This window comes from Corythoichthys intestinalis, chromosome 7, assembly GCF_030265065.1.
Source record: "Corythoichthys intestinalis isolate RoL2023-P3 chromosome 7, ASM3026506v1, whole genome shotgun sequence".
NCBI lineage: Eukaryota > Metazoa > Chordata > Actinopteri > Syngnathiformes > Syngnathidae > Corythoichthys > Corythoichthys intestinalis.
The window spans coordinates 48,047,769-48,069,315 of NC_080401.1; the positions used below are offsets into that span (position 1 = coordinate 48,047,769).

The 21,547-nt window shown below is 38.8% G+C and overlaps 2 protein-coding genes across 7 annotated transcripts in view; both read right to left on the reverse strand.

Annotated features, from left to right (window-relative positions):
• The window catches only part of slco2a1 (solute carrier organic anion transporter family, member 2A1), a 38,688-nt gene extending 24,730 nt beyond the window's left edge, over positions 1-13,958 (reverse strand). The window contains exon 1 of the mRNA XM_057841921.1: positions 13,823-13,958. Coding sequence (XP_057697904.1) covers positions 13,823-13,840 — 18 coding nt within the window. The 5' untranslated portion in view covers positions 13,841-13,958. The remainder of the gene's footprint in view (positions 1-13,822) is intronic.
• Positions 13,959-16,432: 2,474 nt separating this feature from the next.
• Positions 16,433-21,547, reverse strand: part of ryk (receptor like tyrosine kinase) — a 59,950-nt gene continuing 54,835 nt past the window's right edge. For 4 of the 6 annotated variants that reach the window (XM_057841568.1, XM_057841565.1, XM_057841564.1 and 1 more), the window contains exon 16: positions 16,434-17,901. In XM_057841568.1, the coding sequence (XP_057697551.1) occupies positions 17,790-17,901 (112 nt within the window). In that variant the 3' untranslated portion in view covers positions 16,434-17,789. Of the gene's footprint in view, positions 17,902-21,547 lie in introns of all 6 variants that reach the window. The other 2 variants (XM_057841569.1, XM_057841567.1) reach the window with 2 other exon arrangements.

Genomic DNA, 21,547 nt, shown 5'->3' on the forward strand with positions numbered 1-21,547 from the left:
AGATTTGCAGTGGTCTGATGCTCCTTCCATTTCAATATGATGGCTTGCACAGTGCTCCTTGAGATGTTTAAAGCTTTGGAAATCTTTTTGTATCCAAATCCGGCTTTAAATTTCTCCACAACAGTATCTCGGACCTGCCTGGTGTGTTCCTTGGTTTTCATAATGCTCTCTGCACTTTAAACAGAACCCTGAGACTATCACAGAGCAGGTGCATTTATACGGAGACTTGATTACACACAGGTGGATTCTATTTATCATCATCGCTCATTTAGGACAACATTGGATCATTCAGAGATCCTCACTGAACTTCTGGAGTGAGTTTGCTGCACTGAAAGTAAAGGGGCCGAATAATATTGCACGCCCCACTTTTCAGTTTTTTATTTGTTAAAAAAGTTTAAATTATCCAATAAATGTTGTTCCACTTCATGATTGTGTCCCACTTGTTGTTGATTCTTGACAAAAAAATTAAATTTCATATCTTTATGTTTGAAGCCTGAAATGTGGCGAAAGGCTGCAAGATTCAAGGGGGCCGAATACTTTTGCAAGGCACTGTACATTCAATTAATTTATTGTTGTGGATCAACCGTTACAGTTGTTAAAGTTGCTCCCGTTATTCCATAATTTCCCAAATATTCCCCATGTCAAAGTTTTAAAACTGTTTCATTATTTAAAGATAGATTCAAGACAAGATTTTGCCGATTTAGGAGTATTTTAGATAAAAGTTCATTAGATTCGCTACAACAGAGCCTTCTAGAGAAGTCTACTGCTTTAAGATGGCGGCTGTTTACTAACGCCGGCAACTCCGTCATTTCGCATCTCTGTTCAATAATACATGTTCTAACCCCGCTGTCGTCTGACATTTTGCATCACATTTGGTTTATTATTATTTTTTTAAATTCATAATTTCAACAATCTCGCCTTTGTGGCGTTCTCTTTCGACACTCGGGCTCTTGCGAAATACTGCTGCTGTGAAATTAAACTAGCTTCAAGTTGCTTTCATTTCTCGCTGCATATCTTCCCTGTAATGTTGTCGTACTTGTCAGCGTGCCTTGTTTGGTAATATCACGTCACATCGAACTCCTTGAAAACAGCGACTGTCTCTTTGCAAATGAGGCAGACACAGTTGTTGCGTATTTTATTGAATAAATAGTCCAATATCCACCTATCCTTGAAGCGTCGGCCATCGCAGTCAACTTTTTTTTTTTTTAATTAATTGTCGCCATTTTTGAAAATTGAAAGTAAAGGTTCACACGGGGTAATTTTGCTTAGAGTGCTGCTCTTAAAGTTTTTCAAAGTTTCGTGAGAATAGGCTGAGTTTCTGTGGACAAGATAGTTGTAGATATCAGAGTAGCAGATGTCAGGCAGAGACGGCAAGACAGCGGGTCGAAAAATATCGATTTAGGCATCAAATATGGATCTGGCGAATGGATCGACCGAAGCTTTTCCACATAACGCTTTTTATGCAACACATCCAATGAGTTTACAGCGTCTGAAAGCACCGGGGCTTCCACGAATTGCACTATAAATTGCACGATAAATTGAGACCATTGAGAATCCGGGGACACAATGACGGACAATATGCCGGCACAATACAGCGACACGTCATTGTGTGACGTTGGTGAGTGGGGTCTATAAGTCGTACTCGGACAAACTATGAAAACAAGTTACAGTCCGAAAAATACGATAACAAATGCTAACATTTGCATTACACATTTTCGATATATACAATATTTGGAATTGGTATAATCACAGTAACATCTTAAAAAAAATGTGCTAATGCTAGCTTTTTCTCAGGAGTAGAAGCTAGCTGTTTAGCTAAACCGTAGCTGTAACGACAAGACTTTTTTTTTTTATACGTAAATAAAAAAAAAAAAATTAAAAAAAATACATTCTCTTATTCTGATCATAGGCATTATATGGTTGAAAGAAGTAGAGAGAGGCATTCAATCAAGGCTAGCTCATAGCAGTGTAGAAAGAGTTGCGTCACTCTCTGAACTCGCCGCGGGTGGTCACGTGGTTCATGCAGGCGTGAGTAGTTCCAAGCACAAGCAAGCAGCGCTGTAATGGTTTTCCATGGAACTCACAGATCTAAGTACTTGTTTGATTATGTCATTGCAATGTAACATATTTGTAAATTCTGGTTTTACATTTGGAGTGGTAAGGCGACAACTGAAAACAATGTAAACTGTTACGCAGAAGGGAACTTTCCCATGTTGTGGAGAGAAAGTTTCATGTTTGTGTTAGCATTAACACGGGAAATCAACTTTAACATTGAAATGCAAGATGTTATTTATACATTTTTTTCTGCATAACTAGGATGTAAAATCGGAAATTTTGAACATAGCCTCTACTTTTAGCACAACCAAACACGTACCTTCATAGAGGCATTTTTCATTTTGTTTGGACCAAAGCAACACAATGATTACAAGCCAGGAACAAAATTGTATTATTTTCTGTAACATTGTGTGATGTATAACAATAACAACATCATATTTTCAATTGAACAATTGGTGAAATTGGTGTCTTGGTTCATTGTTTACACCTAACAATTTATAGATCAGTGTGCTGTGATGGTTGGTTGTGCAGCATTTAGATGCACCAATCAGTCCAAAAAGGTCTATCGCAGTGGTTCTTAACCTTGCTAAAGGCACCGAAACCCACACGTTTCACATGTGGATTCACCCATCCCTTCAGAATTAGATTTTTTTTTGCAAATTCAAAACAGATATATCTAAGCTAGCAAGCTAATAATTTAGCAAATTCCCATTTAAAATTCTTCTCATTTTGACAGCATGTTTTATAAACAGGTCAAAATTTGAGACCTCGGTGCCCATTGGTCTGTTGCATTTCCTTATTCCAAGTGCAAGTCAACCTTCCACTGAGCAAATCAGTTCCTCCACCCATCAGATCGAGGACTAGCAGTTAAAAGAAATGGATTAAGCCTGTCAAATGGGAGCAAACCAGTCCATAACCAGGTCTAAAAAGCCAATTTGCCAAAATTTAATCAGCGTACGAAAATAGGGCCCTGCGTTTCATTACCTTTGCCGAACCCCTTAGACTTAAACCCAGGTTAAGAACCATTGAGCCATCATATGTATGGTTTCCCCAAGGACCAAGAGCAAAAAAAAAAAAAAAAAAAAAAAGGATGACAATGGGCATCCGTCAAAGTATGAAACTTAAAGGCTTTGTTTTTTAGTGTTTAACAAGGGGCTCAGTGCCCACAGCCAGCAGTCCCCACCAACAGGCGTCCCCAGCACAAACAGCAGCATGATGTGCATCATGAAAATTACTTTTGATCCTGTAAGACAAAGCTTCTTTTGATTCTATATAAGTATATGTGTGTTTGTACATATAATAATAAAATGTGCATATTAGATCAAAATTGTTTGTCTAGTGTATCTCAGGCAGGCATTTATTTTAGGGCTGTCAAAATTATCGTGTTAACGGGCGGTAATTAAATTTTTAAATTAATCACGTTAAAATATTTGACGCAAACACCTATGACTATACCTGTTGTTTATGTTGAATTATCAAATATAAAACTATCTAATATTTTTTTCGGTTGAATGTTCATCCTAACATGTTGAATAACTATTATCAAGGTTCAAAATGTTTCGTTGAGCATGTTTGGTTGTCAATAGGACATCAATATTGCAAATTTTGACAAAACAATTTTGGAATTTTTTTTGTCTTTTTGGTCCCAAAATTGAAGTTTATTTATAATTGGTCAGTAAAGAAAACAACAGTTTGGACATGAAGTTGAAGGTGTCCTGAAAAAAGGGACCTAACCAGGCCAGACAATTATTTCTTTGAAATATAAAAGCAACATCAAAGGCATGCAAAATCAGACAAAATAGGCCCAGACCTTAAAGCAAGGGTGGGCAAACTATTCCACAAAGGGCCGCAGTGGGTGCGGGTTTTTGTTCATACCCATCATGAGGACAGCCTTTCACTAATCCGGTTTCTTACAAGTGCAATCAGTAAATTTCAGTCAGGTGCTTCTTGTTTCCACTGATACCTCATTGGCTAAACTGTCTGTGCTGAATAAGTTTGAACAAAGACCAGGACCCACTGCGGCCCTCGAGGACCGGTTTGCCCAACCCTGCCTTAAAGGGTTAGAGGGGACATAAATTTTCTCTACCCTTTGTTAATGTCTAGTCCAATATATCATGTGATTCACTGCTTTCTTTTCTATCGTGCTAAAAAGAGTTATGGTAACAAGGTTGCAAATCTTTACTAATGTTAGCATTCTGCCAGGAGTAGAAGCTAACAGTTTAGCTAGCTGACCAAGAGGACAAATTTATTCTTATCTTATTCTGACTATATGCATAACAGCATGCAAGAGATAGTTATCCTTGATGGAATGTTTCATTCTATTTCATAAAAATATGAAATATCTGTTTTCTTTGGAAAACTGAAAGATTTCCACAAATAATATATTTATTAAAACCAATGTCCTCACAGTTCTAAGAGAGAACAATGAAACCAATAATACCCCAAAAATGAAATTTGTATTACACTTTAACTGAGTTTCAAATTTGTTATTGGGCGCGGCGGGACAAGAGAAAAATCTAATAATTTTTGCTGACTGCTTTACAGCATTCGTCACTTTCCCCTTTCCCTATTCATTATACAGACGGAAGTCGATGCTACCGCTTTCACTTTAATTCTGGAAAGAAGGCAGAGCAACAAAAGAGACCAACAGTTTTGTCTGAGGAGGAAAAAAGAAAGGCGAGTCTAGCAGCCACACTAAGCTACATGGTTGCTAACTGTCATATGCTATTGTTTATACTAGGGTTGTTCCGATCATGTTTTTTTGCTCCCGATCCGATCGTTTTAGTTTGAGTATCTGCCGATCCCAATATTTCCCGATCCGATTGCTTTTTTTTGCTCCCGATTCAATTCAAATCATTCCCGATAATTTTTCCCGATCATATACATTTTGGCAATGCATTAAGAAAAAAATGAATAAAACTCAGACGAATATATACATTCAACATACAGTACATAAGTACTGTATTATTTGTTAATTAAGACAATAAATCCTCAAGATGGCATTTACATTATTAACATTCTTTCTGTGAGAGGGATCGACGGATAGAAAGACTTGTGACTTTGTATATTGTGACTAAATATTGCCATCTAGTGTATTTGTTGAGCTTTCAGTAAATGATACTGTAGCCATGCCCAAATGTATGATGGGAAGTGGAACCATGACTGTGCGTAGTGCTACCAATTGATATATCTTCTCTGCGTCGGGAAATAACATAAGGTGTTAAGAAAAAGATCAATTGCTACCTTGCTTCCCCACATTGCTTCCCATGATATTTGTAATCGAAGCGAGAGGGATTGTAAGGCTTTAGCCAATTAAAAAAAGGCTCCAAAGGCTGCCAAAATTCACTCTACTCATTTTACGCTGCCTTTTATCTCTCTTTATAGGTAAAACGGCGCCATTACAGATTGAGCGCGGCAATGCATGAGTGGGTCGTGCAGCGCATGCATTAATTGCGTTAAATATTTTAACGTAATACATTTTTTAAAAAATTAATTACCGCCGTTATCGAGATAAATTTGATAACCCTACCTTAAGCCTAAACTAAAGACTCTGGATGAGTGTAACATATTATGTCTGTAACATTAAATACAATTAGAAAACAATTTAAGTAAAAAAATAAAATAAAATAAATAAAAAAAGGCATGGCCGATATTTTTTTTGCCGATTCCGATACTTTGAAAATGACTTGATCGGACCCGATCGATAGGGATGCCGATCCTTCAGCCACTGGAAACAAATGTTTTTTAATCCATCTGCAGGTGACCATCATGATTTTACGACCCTATGCGGGCGTGCGCTGGTCCAAATGGGAAACGCAGTCTTTCTCAAGTCAAAACACTACCGCTTTTGTCCAATGGTGTCGCTAAAAATCGACTAAAACTGAAGAGTTACCAAGTGTTGCTTTAAAGCATTCTTCTCTTACATTTTTTTTTTAATCTCAGGAGAGGTAAATTTACTCAGAAACTGATTTTTTTTTTTTTTTTTAGTATTCCCTGTGTGGATTAGAGTACTTAAAATTTGAAGGGTGTGACCTAAAATGTCCTCCGATTATTATTACTTAGAGTTATAAGCAGATACAATCGGTTGACCGTCGTACAAATAAAGAATCTTTGGCTTTGCTAAGTAAAAGCTGGGCCTTCGTTACCAACATGAGCCGAAATTATTCATACACAAGTGCTCTTTTGTTTGCCGATGTATACTAAATCAGTCGCCGCATCGGCAAGTAATTGACAGAAGACCTAATTTTCTATTTGGACGATGCAGTCAAGTGGCAAATTGCCACAGTTAGGTTCAAACAAGCTTTAAATTATCTTACAAAACTCATTTATTCATTCATCATGTTCAGATATTCATATTTGAGTGTGGATGCTGTGTATTTAATTGGGTTCATCACGAGTTTACTACTAGTAGACGCCCAATCCATTTGAAGTGGGAGGGTTGGCAGCGAATGAACATTTGTTCATTCGTTGCCAACCCTCCCACTTCAAATGGATTGGACGTGTAGCGACGTCAATGGCAGCCAGTGAGTTCATAAAAGGGTAATCTACGCTACAGGAATGTAAACATACGTCGATCTGGATCGATGCATCGATTGGTTAAGCAATGATCCAATCAAATTGATTGAAACGTAAATCATGAATTAAAATAGTCTTTTTTTTTTTTTTAAAGAATGGTATTCATTCAGATATTTGAAATGTTGCAGTATTGCAGTGTAAAAAAAATATTAAAAACTTCAAAATTGCTCTGTATTTTTATTACATTAGGTGAAATGAGTTACATGTGTACATATCGAATTAAATTGTTGGCCCTTCAATCGACGAAAGTCGTAATATCGGCAAATATCGTGTCGTATCATCATAAAATTGGTGATTTACAGATTTCAGTACAGATTCTTCAAAACTATGTTTTTTTAAAACAATTGTAAAAATAAAATCAGGTCGTTAGTAATCAAGATTTCACAAAATTACAAACTAAAGCTGAGATTAGTTTTGCCGGATCGGTTTCGAGAATCACTTGTTATCACGTCTACAATGTTTTGCTATTTACAAAAACCAGACATGTGTTCATGAAAGCAAATATGTACAATTCAAATCTCAAAGTTTAATGTTGATAAAAACAACTATCCTGCAAGTGTTTTGGCGCTCATAAAACATCTAAAGCGAAATTTACATCTCTGCATTTTCGCCAAAACACATTTTTTAGGTCAAACGACACTCAAGAGTGTCAGTTGATGAATACGAACCAATGAATGAATGACGCATTCAAGTGGCAAAGCACCATTATGTCATGGCCAGGACACCTTTTGTCGATTCTTGAAGTGTTCTGATGAGAGATGTGAGCTGATAAGCGTCGTTTTTGTTTCAACACGCTTCCAACCTGCTGCGACGAGAAGAATTGAGGGAAGTTTGTTCTCCCATTTCAAACGCTTTCATTCTGAGGGACGCTAGCCTGATGTATCCGTGGATTTCCGCGTTGTTATTGTTGTTCTTTTAACCTGACCTATTTGCTGGACGAAAACGAGATGAAGGAAATGCACAAATATTCCCAAGATAGATCACAGAATTAACTCCCCTCATTGTGAGGACCACATGAAAGAGTTTGGTTACACAATAGCTAGATATAATCCCTGTATGTAAGTACTATTCTTATTATTTTTTTAGAAAATGGAGATGAACCATTTGACTTGAAAGTGAGATTCATCTTTATAACCTAGACATGTGCCGATTGCCGGTTTCAAGGTATACCGTGGTATGAAAACGTCAAGGTTTCAAAAGCGCAAAAATTTTCCGCCATTCCGTCCCCAAGGTATTAGCTATTTTTTTTATATCCCAAAAAATGCATGGTGAAATCCCTTGCTTGCAGCTGTAAGGCTCAAATCTCCCCTACCGGTTGTTGCTCAGTGTCAGTGAGTCAGCTATGCTCCACGATGGCTGGAGAAGGTGAAACTCCTCAACCCCCCCACCCCAATCGAAGAAACCGAAATCGCTGGTATAGATTACTTCGGCTATAGAAAAGGAGGATGGAGGAAGGCCCGCTGACGTGTAAAACATGTTTGCGGAGGGTGGCTGCCGAGGAGGCAATACCTCCAATATGAGTCCGCATTTATACAAAATCAAAAGTTAGTAAGCACTGTCATGAATGTTTCCCACCAGCTACGAGAATCAACACAAGCGTGTTTAGTGTGACTAGCAGTGGTAAAACGTGACTATTTTTTCTCTGTGGCTACTGTCTGTGTTGAGAAAGTGTGTATAATGATAACATGATACGAGTCATCCGTGCTTTTATGGAAAATAATTCAATTATTTTTGTTCTGATGGTAATAATTAGAGCTGGGAATCTTTGGGCACCTAATGATTCGATTACGATTACGAGGCTCCGATTCGATTATAAAACGATTATTGATGCACCCCCCTCCTTTTTTTTTTTTTTTTTTTTTTTAAAGTTTTGTACATTAGTTCCAAAATTGTTCAAAAATACTCTCAGGCTAAACCAAACTACTATTTCAGTATCAAGTTAACATATAGCAGTAAACAAATATTCAAAAATAACATTAGATAAAAAAACTCCAGTCCCCATTCTGTATCAGCAGCTTTAAACTACATTCAATTAATTTAATGTTGTGAATCAACCGTTAAAGTTGTTAAAATTGCTCCCGTTATTCCATAATTTCCCTTTTGTCTACTTTTGACATGTGAAAGTTTTAAAACTATTTTAAAGATAGATTCAAGTCAATATTTTACCGATTTAGGAGTATTTTAGATAAAAAGTTAATTAGGTTTGCCTGGAAGGTTCGCTACAACAGCATTGCAGGGAAGTTTACTGCTTTAAGATGGCGGCCGTTTACTAACGCCCGCATCTAGCTTTTTGCAGATGTGCTGCTACCGCTACCGAGTCTATAATCCATCTAGTCCTATATAAATGATATCTACCGTAACATTATGTAGCTTAGCTGTACTTGTAGCAGCTTTTCGGCAGCAGTCAGGTATGTTGTTGTGTCTTTTTTATCTCGTGGCATGAGTTGAGCTAGAGCCATGAGTTGAGCGTTGGGATTACCCGAGGGGCCGGTTAATGAGAAGCATGATGTTTAGCTACTCCCGCTCCGTTCCGTCCCGAAGACCGCGCGGCGCGCTGAGTGTGTTGTACTTCCGCTTTACTTGGCATATTTCAATAATCGGAATTTGGATGTTTGTGAATCGTTCTCGAATCTTCCACGGCCGAATCGCGAATAATCTAAGAATCGGAAATTTTGCACACCTCTAGTAATAATGTTGAGCTGTGGCTGTGGGTTTAGGCTAACCTAAGGATTGCATTTATTTTATTTAGAATATTTTATTTTTAAAACCCAGATATGTCAAGGTAACACATTTTAGAGCTATAATTGCATAACCGTGATACTGTGAAACTGTGATATTTTGGCTATTGCCTATTATAAAACAAATAGAAAATATATTTGATATTTACGAAAATAAAGTATGTGTAGGTACAACAATTCAGAAATTGTTAATATTGAAATCCATGAAGAATTAACTACCGCTGGCTGCCATTGACGGCGACAGAGTCCAATCCATTTGGACTGGCAGGCAGTGCCACGATTAATTGACTAATTATCAAATTAATTGACAACTATTTTGCTCAGGTGATAAATAATTTGTCTACATTGTGGATCTAGAAGTTGTCTAAATCCCCTTTTAAGAGTCTCCCAAAAAAAACAAAAAAAACAACAGTTACTATCATTTAAAATGTATTTTTATTTAATATTTTTAACTTTAAAAAATGCATACATTCTTATTTTTCCATTGTTTCTTAAAAATATTTTTAATTAAACGGAATAACAGTATTCACTTGTATTTTTTTCTTTAAAAACAAGAAAAGTAAAAATTTAATTTTAGTCGTTAATATGCTCTCAATTATTTAAAAATGTATTTTATTAATATTTTTAAAAGGTTTTTTTTTTACTAAAAAACACATAAAGGAAAAAAACTTTCACAAAGTATTATAAATGAAAAAACGAAAAAATATTTCATTTTTATGTAATAAAAAAAGTTTACACTTTATTTAAATTTTTTTATTGTTTAAAAACTTTAAAAAAGCAAAACCCTTTTTCATATTGTCTAATATTTCAAACTTTTAATTTTATTATTTATATTTTAAATAAAAAAAAAGGAAAAAACAGTTCACTTTATTTGTACTTTTTTTTCTTATTAGTCTTTTTTTTAACCTTTCTATTTAAAAAGGAAAAAAGTAAATATTTGCCGATTTCTGTAGCCCTTTATGAAAGCAGATCTTTGTATCTAATCAAAAATTAGATTTTTGCAAACAACTGCTTCTGATTAGGAAAACAATGATACAGTTACATAAAATTCATAGTCCAACGTTTCTAAATGGCTATCAAAATAACCATTTGTGGTCGACCTCATTAGGTGTAACCAAGTTAGAAAATAAATAAATAAAAACAAGCAAAGTCTTGAAACAGTTTAAAAAAAAACAAAAACATGAATTTCATGTCAATCAATTGGATTGGAAGTCATAAGATGTTTTTGCGGCTGTCGTCTATGTTGTATCAGCTAAGTGTATCAATATCAATCTGTCATTCCCTTTTGTATTCCACAAAGGCGAGGACGGAAATATCCTTGAAGAATGTGTTGCAATCCAGCTCGATGTGTTTTTGCGCACCTCAGATGGAATTGAGCAAATAAAGAGTGCTGAATGAACATTGTGTTCTGCAGCCAAGAAGATAGATTTGTTATGAAGTGTTATTCATAGGTGCACAAGGGATGTATAAACAAATGTTACCGTTCAGAAGGGCATCCACTCTGTGCAGAACTACTCCCATTATCTAAACATGTCGGACCATAGCTGTGCAGTGCACTCAGTCATATCAGGTAATGTTTACAGCAGCGATTGTGAATTTTTTTACATGAATACCAACTAAAAATTTCTTACATTAACTCATTGGCTGCTATTGACGGTGCTCAACGTCCAATCCATAAAAGTGGGAGGGTGGCAGCGACATCGTCAAAGGCAGTGAAAGAGTTCAGATGTCTATTAATCATCTGTTTAGTGTATTCAGTTCAAATTCGGTAGCAATCAGACATGAATGTCGAAAACAAGTTAAAGTCTTGTTCTGGAAAATCTGGCTAAAAATAACCGCTTCATCAGCACTTTGATTTGAGTTACCGGCATGGTCCGGGAAGATATTACTCGTATCTCAAGGCATGTAAGTTGTCGTACATAGCTATTGCAATCACGTAATTGTTACCCAGTTCGTTAATTTGTTTAAATGTATTTTAAATTAATATGTATACCTTATGCAAGGTTACCCCCAGTGCATTATAAGCCTGGTGGCCTTAAAACAGTGCTACAAAAAGGTATTAAAACTACACATATTTTAACGACGATATAACCATGTCTGGTGACACGCTTATAGCGCAATGGCGACATCTTATGGTCCATATGTGAACAAACTAGTCCCAGCTCTCTGCAATTGCCCTGAATAGCCTTGTATTTTCATTTGTTAAAAGGCACATTCCTGAAATACAGTTAAGTTTTAGTATTGTAAATGTATGGCTTATAAGAAGTCAACTTAATTTTTTTTTTTTTTTCAAAATACACAATGGGTGTCATATTAATTTAACATTCTAATGATTCTCCAAATGTATGCCAAATAATGACTGTTTAATTGCACTGCAACATTTGAATTAAATTATTTGCATGTAATTGTTTAGGAACATTTATTCAATTTGTGCTCACATACCTTTAAAGAGAATGTTTGTGAAAGTAGTTTCCTTGTTTCAATTTAGTGAAACTGTTCAAACTACATGTTGCAGTAGCTAACAATTGTATTAACTCATTGGCTGCCATTGACAGCGCTAGCTGTCCAATGCATTTTGACTTGGCTGGGAGGAATAAACGTTCATTTATTCGTTCATTCGGCCCTCCCAGTCAAAATTAATTCGACATCTAGCACCGTCAGTGGCACTGAAATATGAGAATTCACAGCCAGTTGTCCCAGTTTAAATAATTTGGGCGTCTATTGTTGTCAATGGCAGGCAATGAGGTAAACATAGGTGGAGTTTGGCTTTTGGGGCAAGGGGGGCACAACATGTTAATGACCCCAAAACGCAGTGTCAGCAATAAAATTAACTTACAAGAATATTTATAATAATAAGTTGACAATGAGCGTTTTTTGTTTCCCATCATTCTTGAGGGGAATTCTAAATCAGGCTGCTTAGGCAATACTTTTCGCCAAGATCATCATCCATTGAATTTGGTACGCCTGCCGGTGTCGTGCCAATGTAGTTACCGCAGTTAAAACTTTTATGCCCTAGGCGGAGCCGTATGGAGGTAGATTTGTGTCTTTATTATTCAATTAAAAAAAATACTTCATAAGAAAAAAAAAGTTGCTTCAATTAAAATATATATTTCAACCAAAAAAAGTCGCTTCAATTAAAAAAAAAAAAAAGTGCTTGAATGCAAAAATAAATTTGAAACTGAAAAAAAAAAAGCTATTTTTCTTTGATTAATTTAAAAAAAGTTGTTTTGTTTTTAGATTATATTAAGTTTTTTTTGATCGAAGCAACTTTTTGATTTAAATAATGTTGATTTGTGTTTGGGTCACATTTGGCTAGGACATTTTTCTCAATAACTTCATCAAAAAATAAGTTGCTTCAAAAAATATAGATTTTCAAAAAGAAAAATCACTTCAATCAAAAAAAGAAACATTTCAATCACAGGAAGTTTTTGAATGGGAAAAAATATTTGAGATTGAAAAATTTGCATTTGAACGCTTAATTTTCTATTGAAAGTTTTCTTTGATTGAGGCAATCCTTTTTGTGTTTGGGCCATATTATGATTAGAACATTTGTGTCTAAATCATTCAATTCCCCAAAAAGTTGCTTCAATCCCCAAAAAATATTTTCAATCAAAGAAAAAAAATCATTTTTAAAAATATTTTTTTCTGTAATATATATATATATATTTTTTTTTTTTTACTAAATTACATGCAAAGCAAATGTCTAAGGTGCTCGAATAATTTCGACCCATAACAACAATGTTTTTTTGTTCAATTCATTCATTTTTGTTGCAGTTTTATCACTTTACAACTTTTACATATATATATGTATATATATAGGAAAGTCAATTACATGCAATGACCCTTTTCGGCCTGCAGGAAGGGTCCTGGGCCCCCCTTAAAATCCGCTTATGGAGTTAAATGTACATGAGGGTGGGCTTACCCGCACTCTTGTGATGTATTTTAATGTTGGAGAGACCTGGGATATCCACGTATTTTATGGTGCCTATAAAAAGTTTGAGAACCTTTGTACTATACACTTAAAAAAACAAGACACCATGTCTACTCAATAAAATTGAGGCAACATATTAGTAGTATTAATTATATTTCATTGTTTAGTATCAAGGAAATTCATACTATAACTTACTCAAGGCAATTTTAACAGGTTGTTAAACTATTACCACTTCAGTATTTATGCAGGAAACGTCATTATGTATCAGATTGACATGTTTCAAACTGACATTTAACATTCTAAAAATGTTATCCTAACAAATAAACAATGTTAAGTGTCATATTCAGTTCCTGTGATTAAAAAAAGATTTGATGCGACTCCAGTGTCGTTTTTTTTTCTTTTTTTTTTTGGACATTAGCATAATGGGGGAAATGGGCTCACCTGTTGACGGCACATAAAACAATTACCAGAGGTTTTACGACAATAAAGTTCATTGAACAGGCTGTAATAAGTTAGTTCCTACCTTAATGCTGCGGAACATCTCGGCCCTCCCTCTTGTGCGCCTCTTCGTGTCTTTGCTGGAATGAAGTCAAATGTGCAGTGTGTGAGAGCGTGTTTGTGGATTGTGCTTTGCAAAGTGCGCATGCGCGAGGCTTTTATTTTCATTTTCCCTCCGGTGAGGGACCACGTGTGACGTCACCGTACAACCTTTTCAAGGCCCGCCATTTGAGTCATACGAGTTTCGTATTAATAGTTAATCCTCATTTTATCCCGAGGGTGCGCTAACATTCATCAGTTTAAGGGAATGGTTATTTTTGATCAAGTATTTGAGAATTAAATGTCACTTTGGTCACAGGCTAATTTAAGATAATGAGCACGAGGTGGTGGCCATTGATAGTACCGTAATTTTAAAACTATAAGCCGCTACTTTTTCCCGTCATTTTGAATGGTCCAGTCTTATAGTCCAGTGCGGCTTATTTATTGATTTATTTGGGTTAATAGGTAGCAATTTATTTGACAGCGGCGTCATAAGAACATCATAATTATGACATGACACTATCATTGGCATTACTGAATGCTTTTGACAAATGTCATTCAGTGTCATCCGGCAAATTGTGTTATTCATGTCCAGCTCGGATCTTTTACATCCATTCAAGAGTGAGATAATTTGCCGGATAACACAAAATGACTGTTATAAGCATTCATTAATGCTAATGACAGTGTCATGTCATAATTATGATTGTCTAATGTAGTGCTGCAACGATTAATTGATTAACTCGAGTATTCGATTACAAAAAAAGATTCGAATTAAATTTTGCTGCTTCGAGTATTCGTTTAAGTGGCGTTGTAATGGTTTATTTTGAAAGTGTTTGCATTTAGTTTTATTGATTTGGATGGATACACTGCCTTCTAGTCTGCCTCATTTCACATGGCTGAATCCAAGTGCTCCCCGTTAAGACCAACATAAGCTAAGTTTTTGTTTGAGCTAATGTTTTTATTTTTTTAAATACATTCGTAATTTAGTTTATAGGTATATTTAGCCTGTTTTTGTGGGAATGTGCGTCTAAACCATTTGTTAAGAGCACTGTAAAAAAAAAAAAAAAGTTTATAGCATTTAAACAAGCGGACTTTTGCTATGTAAGTTAGCCAATTGTTCTTTTGTTGTACATAGATCCTCATTTATTATACCGTTTGAGGCTCAGCTCAGGTAATTTAATTTTTCATGTTCCTTAACTGATTACTCAATTATTTGAACTAATGGTTCATCGATTAATCGACTACTAAAATAATCGATAGCTGCAGCCCTAGTCTAATGACATTATTATGACATCACTGTCAAATAAAGTATCGAATACCATAACTAGCAATTAATGAAACAACTGGAACAGTAACTGAAGGAATAATTAGCACAGAACATGAATTTTGATTGTTATTTACATCTTTAGCGCTGCAATGCATGCTAGGAGGCATGTTGGAAAACAAGTGTTGACAGCAGGTGGCAGCAGAGGTTGACTGCCTCCCCCAAGGGAGCAGTGATGGCCAAATGAAGGTTCTTGAAGCAATCAAGTTTTGCAGCCAATTGGTTCAAAGCTTCATTTGGTCTTATGACAGTCGTATGATGCCTCTGTCAAATAAAGTGTTACCGGTTAATATATTTTGGTGTAAATATCCCATAATACAGTGAGGACAGCTGCAGTTTATAGTCTAATGTGGCTTATCTATGAACAAATGTGGTTTTCGTGTCAAATTTGGTGGATGGCGGCTTATAGTCAGGTGCGTCTTATAGTGTGAAAATTACGGTAAATTATTGCTAACTAAGCTGGGAATGAAATAGAATGGAAAAAGTGATACATTGTATACGAGTTAACATTTGAAATATCAAGCTAAAATGTAGCAAATCAGAAACTTGTGTTAATGAGTTAAAAAAAAAAAAAAAAAAAAAAAAAGTCCAAAATTGAAAGTTATCAGAGGAACAAACGCTATGATGACTCATTCATGTGTTAAATCTGGTAGCTGACCAGGAGTCAATGGGAGGTTTTTCTCCACTGATAAGTGACGAATGCTGCAAAATTCCAACGAAATTATTTTTGGTGTGGCTCACTTTTTTTCCAGTATTCTTAACCCTTTATTGCCAAATGTATCACATTTGATACACCTAAAATATAATTATTTTGTGACTTATTCAGAATTTTGACATTTCTTTAAAAAAAAAAAAAAAAAAAAGATTGATGCAAGTCAACAAATGCATCTGCAGGTTCCATGAGAAAAAAAAAAAGGATTTAGCAAGGGTTATAGATATTAGAGCGCTCATTACACATATTCAATTAAAAAAAATTTGAAAATGTTTCATTAGGACCTTATTTTTTAAATGTTGGGACCCTACTGATAATTGCTTCAAGTTGCAGGTATTTAAGGGTTACCAAAAAAAGTCGTTTTTCTTTTTGGGGGGGGGGGCACACAAACTCAATCAAGACACTGTTTATAAGAGACTCTTGGTTGCAAAAAAAAAAAAAAAATTTTTTAAACATCTGTTCGAAAATCTGTGGAATCGTGGATTTAAAAAGATGTGACACAGCAGTCAGTTAACAGTTTAAAGAGAAAAATGTGCATTGGTTGGTCTTAAAACAAAAGAACAAGGAAAAATGTCAAAGAAATTAAATTTAATAATGAATGAATTTAAGCACCATCATTCAACATGCAGTGACCAGAAACATACCAGAACCTCACGCTCCCAAAAACCATCCAGGTACATTGAGATTTTACAAAAATGATAAATTCAGTAACTCCTGTGACGGATAGTGTTAAATGGCCGGACAAAAAAAAAAAAAAAAAAAAAAAAAAAGCAAACTTGGAACATCGGGATGGTCCTGGTAGCCTTGAAAAAGATTGTGGAAATCCAATAATAAAAAGAAAAAAAAAGTTAAGATGGCACCGCACCTATTATGGCTGACACTACTTCCGAGAGTATCCTAATATTATAACAGTGTAAAAGCGACTGATGCTGAATGTGTACATACTAAACAACATACTTTGAAAAGCATGTTAAAAGTTTTTTGCCGTCGTACCGTGCTTAATGGGTTTACAGTGCATATACAGGTAGTCCCCAGGTTATGAACAAGTTCCGTACACTGGCGACGTAACCCGAATTCCCGAGTAAATCGGCATGAACCCTTTAAATACACCTAAATCTCAAAATAACTATCCAAAAAGTCCAAATGTATTGTATTTTATTTAATGATGGAGGATACATTCTCCTCTGGTGGCAACGTTGGGTCTGGCTGGGCTGTCGCCTTATGACTGAGGAGCAGACTATGTTTGTGTATGCATTTGTAATTAAGTTTAGAGCTACAGTTTGTTTGAATTATGTGTGAGCAATTTGCTGTGAGAATTATAAATACGTTAGCATTTAAGCTAGCGGACTTTTTTAAGGCAAATTAGGCTTATTTAATTGACTAAATTGATCAGACTATATGGATAGATGTACATATGTGCGTTACAGTTTACAAATGGTCAAAAGTGAAGGAAGTCAAAAGCATCAAAACCCAAAATTGCCTTGTTTGCTGTCTGTCAAGCTGAACAACTTCACGTTTAGTGAGAACAGAACGCGTCATATTAGTAAAGTAAAAAATTAAATACTGAGGTACAATAAGGTACTGTTTACGTGCCTTTAAAAAACAAACAAACAAAAAAAAAAAACGACTGGAAACAAAATTACGGATGAGACTTTTGCGTCGTAAAATCAAAACCACATAACTCGAGTACGTCGTAACCCGGGACTACCTGTACAAATAAATGCTGAAGTGCCTTTAAAACATGGCACGTGGATGTCAGTGGAAAAATTCCTGTTGGGAGAGTCAACAATCTATGAAAAATATTTGCTATGCTGTAAGAAGCTATATAAAAAAACAAAGACCTGTACAAAAATAAAAAAGGACACAAGCCTCAAATTAGTTTTCTTTCATAAGGCACAAGTAGAATCCACGAGGCTTTCAAACGTAAGCCCCCAAGGCGGCGTGAAACTCCGTGAGGCACTGGACCAGCTGCTGGAATTTGGGTCTCTCCTCCGGGTCCAGAGCCCAGCAGCACGCCATGACGGCAAACCTGCCACACAAACATGGCAGCGGATGGAAACATCAACAAAGGGTGGAAAATTTGGGCACATGTCACAATGTTTCATGTCTTAGCCCGGAATATTTTGAAACAATCGCTTCATCACCTTTTGTGCCTCGCAGGAAATTTCTTGATTCCTCGCTAATTTTCATTTTAGTCAAAACACACATGGAATGTCGGAAACAAGCTTCCTAGATACAGTTATTAAAAATTAGTGTGCCATATTTTTATGACTATTAGCCACGACTTAAAAACAAGTCTTAAATTATTTATTTTTATAGTGCATTTTGTATTTCATTACCAAACACACCTTTAGCTTTGTTTTTTGGATAGGATTTGAGGCTACATTCATGAGAAGCTGAGTTAAGTTGTCAAGATAACGCCCAACAAAAGAACAATTTAAGACTAGGGGTTTCACAGATTTAAAGGGATCCTCGTTCTTAAAGACATGTAGGCTCTAATAAACCACAATTGTTCTCTTGTACTTAACTATGTTGTTAGAAACACATAAAATGTTAAATCAATGGCGATATTTTATAATATTTAGTACATATTTTGACCGATCCCCCCATGAGTCATCACCTTATCGTGGTGGAGGGGTTTGCGTGTCTCAATGATCCTAGGAGCTATGTTGTCTGGGGCTTTAAGCCCCTGGTAGGGTCACCCATGGCAAACAGGTCCTAGGTGAGAGGCCAGACAAAGTATGGCTCAAAAAGACCCCTTATGATGAGCAACATTAATGAACCCCAGTTTCCCTTGCCCGGACGCGGGTTACCGGGGCCCCCCTCTGGAGCCAGGCCTGGAGGTGGGGCTCGAAGGCAAGTGTCTGGTGGCCGGGCCTGTCCCCATGGGGCCCGGCCGGGCTCAGCCCGAAAAGGCAACGTGGGTTCCCCTTCCCATGGGCTCACCACCTGTGGGAGGGGCCAAAGGGGTCGGGTGCGTAGGGAGTTGGGCGGCAGCCAAAGGCGGGGGCCTTGGCGGTCCGACCCCCAGCTGCTGAAGCTAACTCTTGGGACATGGAATGTCACCTCTCTGGCAGGGAAGGAGCCTGAGCTGGTGTGTGAGGCAGAGAAGTTCCGACTAGATATAGTCGGACTCTCCTCCACACACAGCTTGGGTTCTGGTACCAATCCTCTCGAGAGGGGTTGGACTCTCTTCCACTCTGGAGTTGCCCATGGTGAGAGGCGCCGGGCAGGTGTGGGCATACTTATTGCCCCCCGGCTTGGCGCCTGTACGTTGGGGTTTACCCCGGTAGACGAGAGGGTAGCCTCCCTCTGCCTTCGGGTGGGGGGACGGGTTCTAACTGTTGTTTGCGCTTATGCACCGAACAGCAGTTCAGAATACCCACCCTTTTTGGAGTCCTTGGAGGGTGTGCTAGAGAGCGCCCCCTCTGGGGACTCCCTCGTTCTACTGGGGGACTTCAACGCTCACGTGGGCAATGACAGTGAGACCTGGAGGGGCGTGATTGGGAGGAACGGCCCCCCCGATCAGAACCCGAGTGGTGTTCTGTTATTGGACTTCTGTGCTCGTCACGGTTTGTCTATAACGAACACCATGTTCAAACATAGGGGTGTCCATATGTGTACTTGGCACCAGGACACCCTGGGCCGCAGTTCGATGATCGACTTCGTAATCGTGTCATCGGACTTGCGGCCGCATGTTTTGGACACTCGGGTGAAGAGAGGGGCGGAGCTGTCAACTGATCACCACCTGGTGGTGTGTTGGCTCCGATGGCGGGGGAAGATGCTGGCCAGACCTGGCAGGCCCAAACGTATTGTGAGGGTCTGCTGGAAACGTCTGGCAGAATCCCCTGTCAGAAAGAGTTTCAACACCCACCTCCGGCAGAACTTCTCCCTTGTCCCGGGGGAGGTGGGGGACATTGAGTCCGAGTGGGCCATGTTCCGCACCTCCATTGTTGAGGCGGCCGATCAGAGCTGTGGCCGTAAGGTGGTTGGTGCCTGTCGTGGCGGCAATCCCCGAACCCGCTGGTGGACACCAGCGGTAAGGGATGCCGTCAGGCTGAAGAAGGAGGCCTATCGGGCCTTTTTGGCCTGTGGGACTCCGGAGGCAGCTGACAGGTACCGGCTGGCCAAGCGGACTGCGGCCTTGGTGGTCGCCGAGGCAAAAACTCGGACATGGGAGGAATTCGGTGAGGCCATGGAAAACGACTTCCGGACGGCTTCGAGGAAATTCTGGTCCACCATCCGGCGTCTGAGGAGAGGAAAGCAGTGCACTATTAACACTGTGTATAGTGAATATGGTGTACTGCTGACCTCGACTCGAGACGTCGTGTGTCGGTGGAGAGAATACTTCGAAGCCCTCCTCAATTCCACCGACACGCCTTCCTTTGAGGAAGCAGAGTCTGGGGACTCTGAGGTGGGCTCTTCGATCTCTGGGGTTGAAGTCACTGAGGCGGTTGGTAAGCTCCTCGGTGGCAAGGCCCCGGGGGTGGATGAGATCCGCCCGGACTTCCTAAAGGCTCTGGATGTTGTAGGGCTGTCATGGCTGACACGCCTCTACAACATCGCGTGGACATCGGGGACAGTGCCTCTGGATTGGCAGACCGGGGTGGTGGTCCCCCTTTTTAAAAAGGGGGACCGGAGGGTGTGTTCCAATTATAGAGGAATCACACTCCTCAGCCTCCCCGGTAAAGTCTATTCAGGGGTACTGGAGAGGAGGGTCCGTCGGGAAGTCGAATCTCGGATTCAGGAGGAGCAGTGTGGTTTTCGTCTCGGCCGTGGAACAGTGGACCAGCTCTACACCCTCAGCAGGGTCCTCGAGGGTGCATGGGAGTTCGCCCAACCAGTCTACATGTGTTTTGTGGATTTGGAGAAGGCGTTCGACCGTGTGCCTAGGGGAATCCTGTGGAGGGTGCTCCGGGAGTACGGGGTACCGAGCCCCTTGGTAAGGGCTGTTCGGTCCCTGTACGACCGGTGTCAGAGTCTGGTCCGCATTGCCGGCAGTAAGTCGAATTCGTTCCCAGTGAGGGTTGGACTCCGCGAAGGCTGCCCTTTGTCACCGATTTTGTTCATAATTTTTATGGAAAGAATTTCTAGGCGCAGCCGAAGCGTTGAGGGGGTCCGGTTTGGTGACCTCAGCATTGAATCTCTGCTTTTTGCAGATGATTTAGTGCTCTTGGCTTCATCAAGCCGTGACCTCCAACTCTCACTGGAGCGGTTCGCAGCTGAGTGTGAAGCGGTTGGGATGAAGATCAGCACCTCCAAATCCGAGACCATGGTCCTCAGTCGGAAAAGGGTGGACTGCCCTCTCCGGGTCGGGGATGAGATCCTGCCCCAAGTGGAGGAGTTCAAGTATCTTGGGGTCTTGTTCACGAGTGACGGTAGGAGGGAGCGGGAGATCGACAGGCGAATCGGTGCGGCGTCTGCAGTAATGCGGACTCTGCACCGGTCCGTGGTGGTGAAGAAGGAGCTGAGCCGAAAGGCAAAGCTCTCGATTTACCAGTCGATCTACGTTCATACCCTCACCTATGGTCACGAGCTTTGGGTCGTGACCGAAAGAACAAGATCCCGGATACAAGCGGCCGAAATGAGTTTCCTCCGCAGGGTGTCCGAGCTCTCCCTTAGAGATAGGGTGAGAAGCTCGGTCATCCGGGAGGGACTCGGCGTCGAGCCGCTAC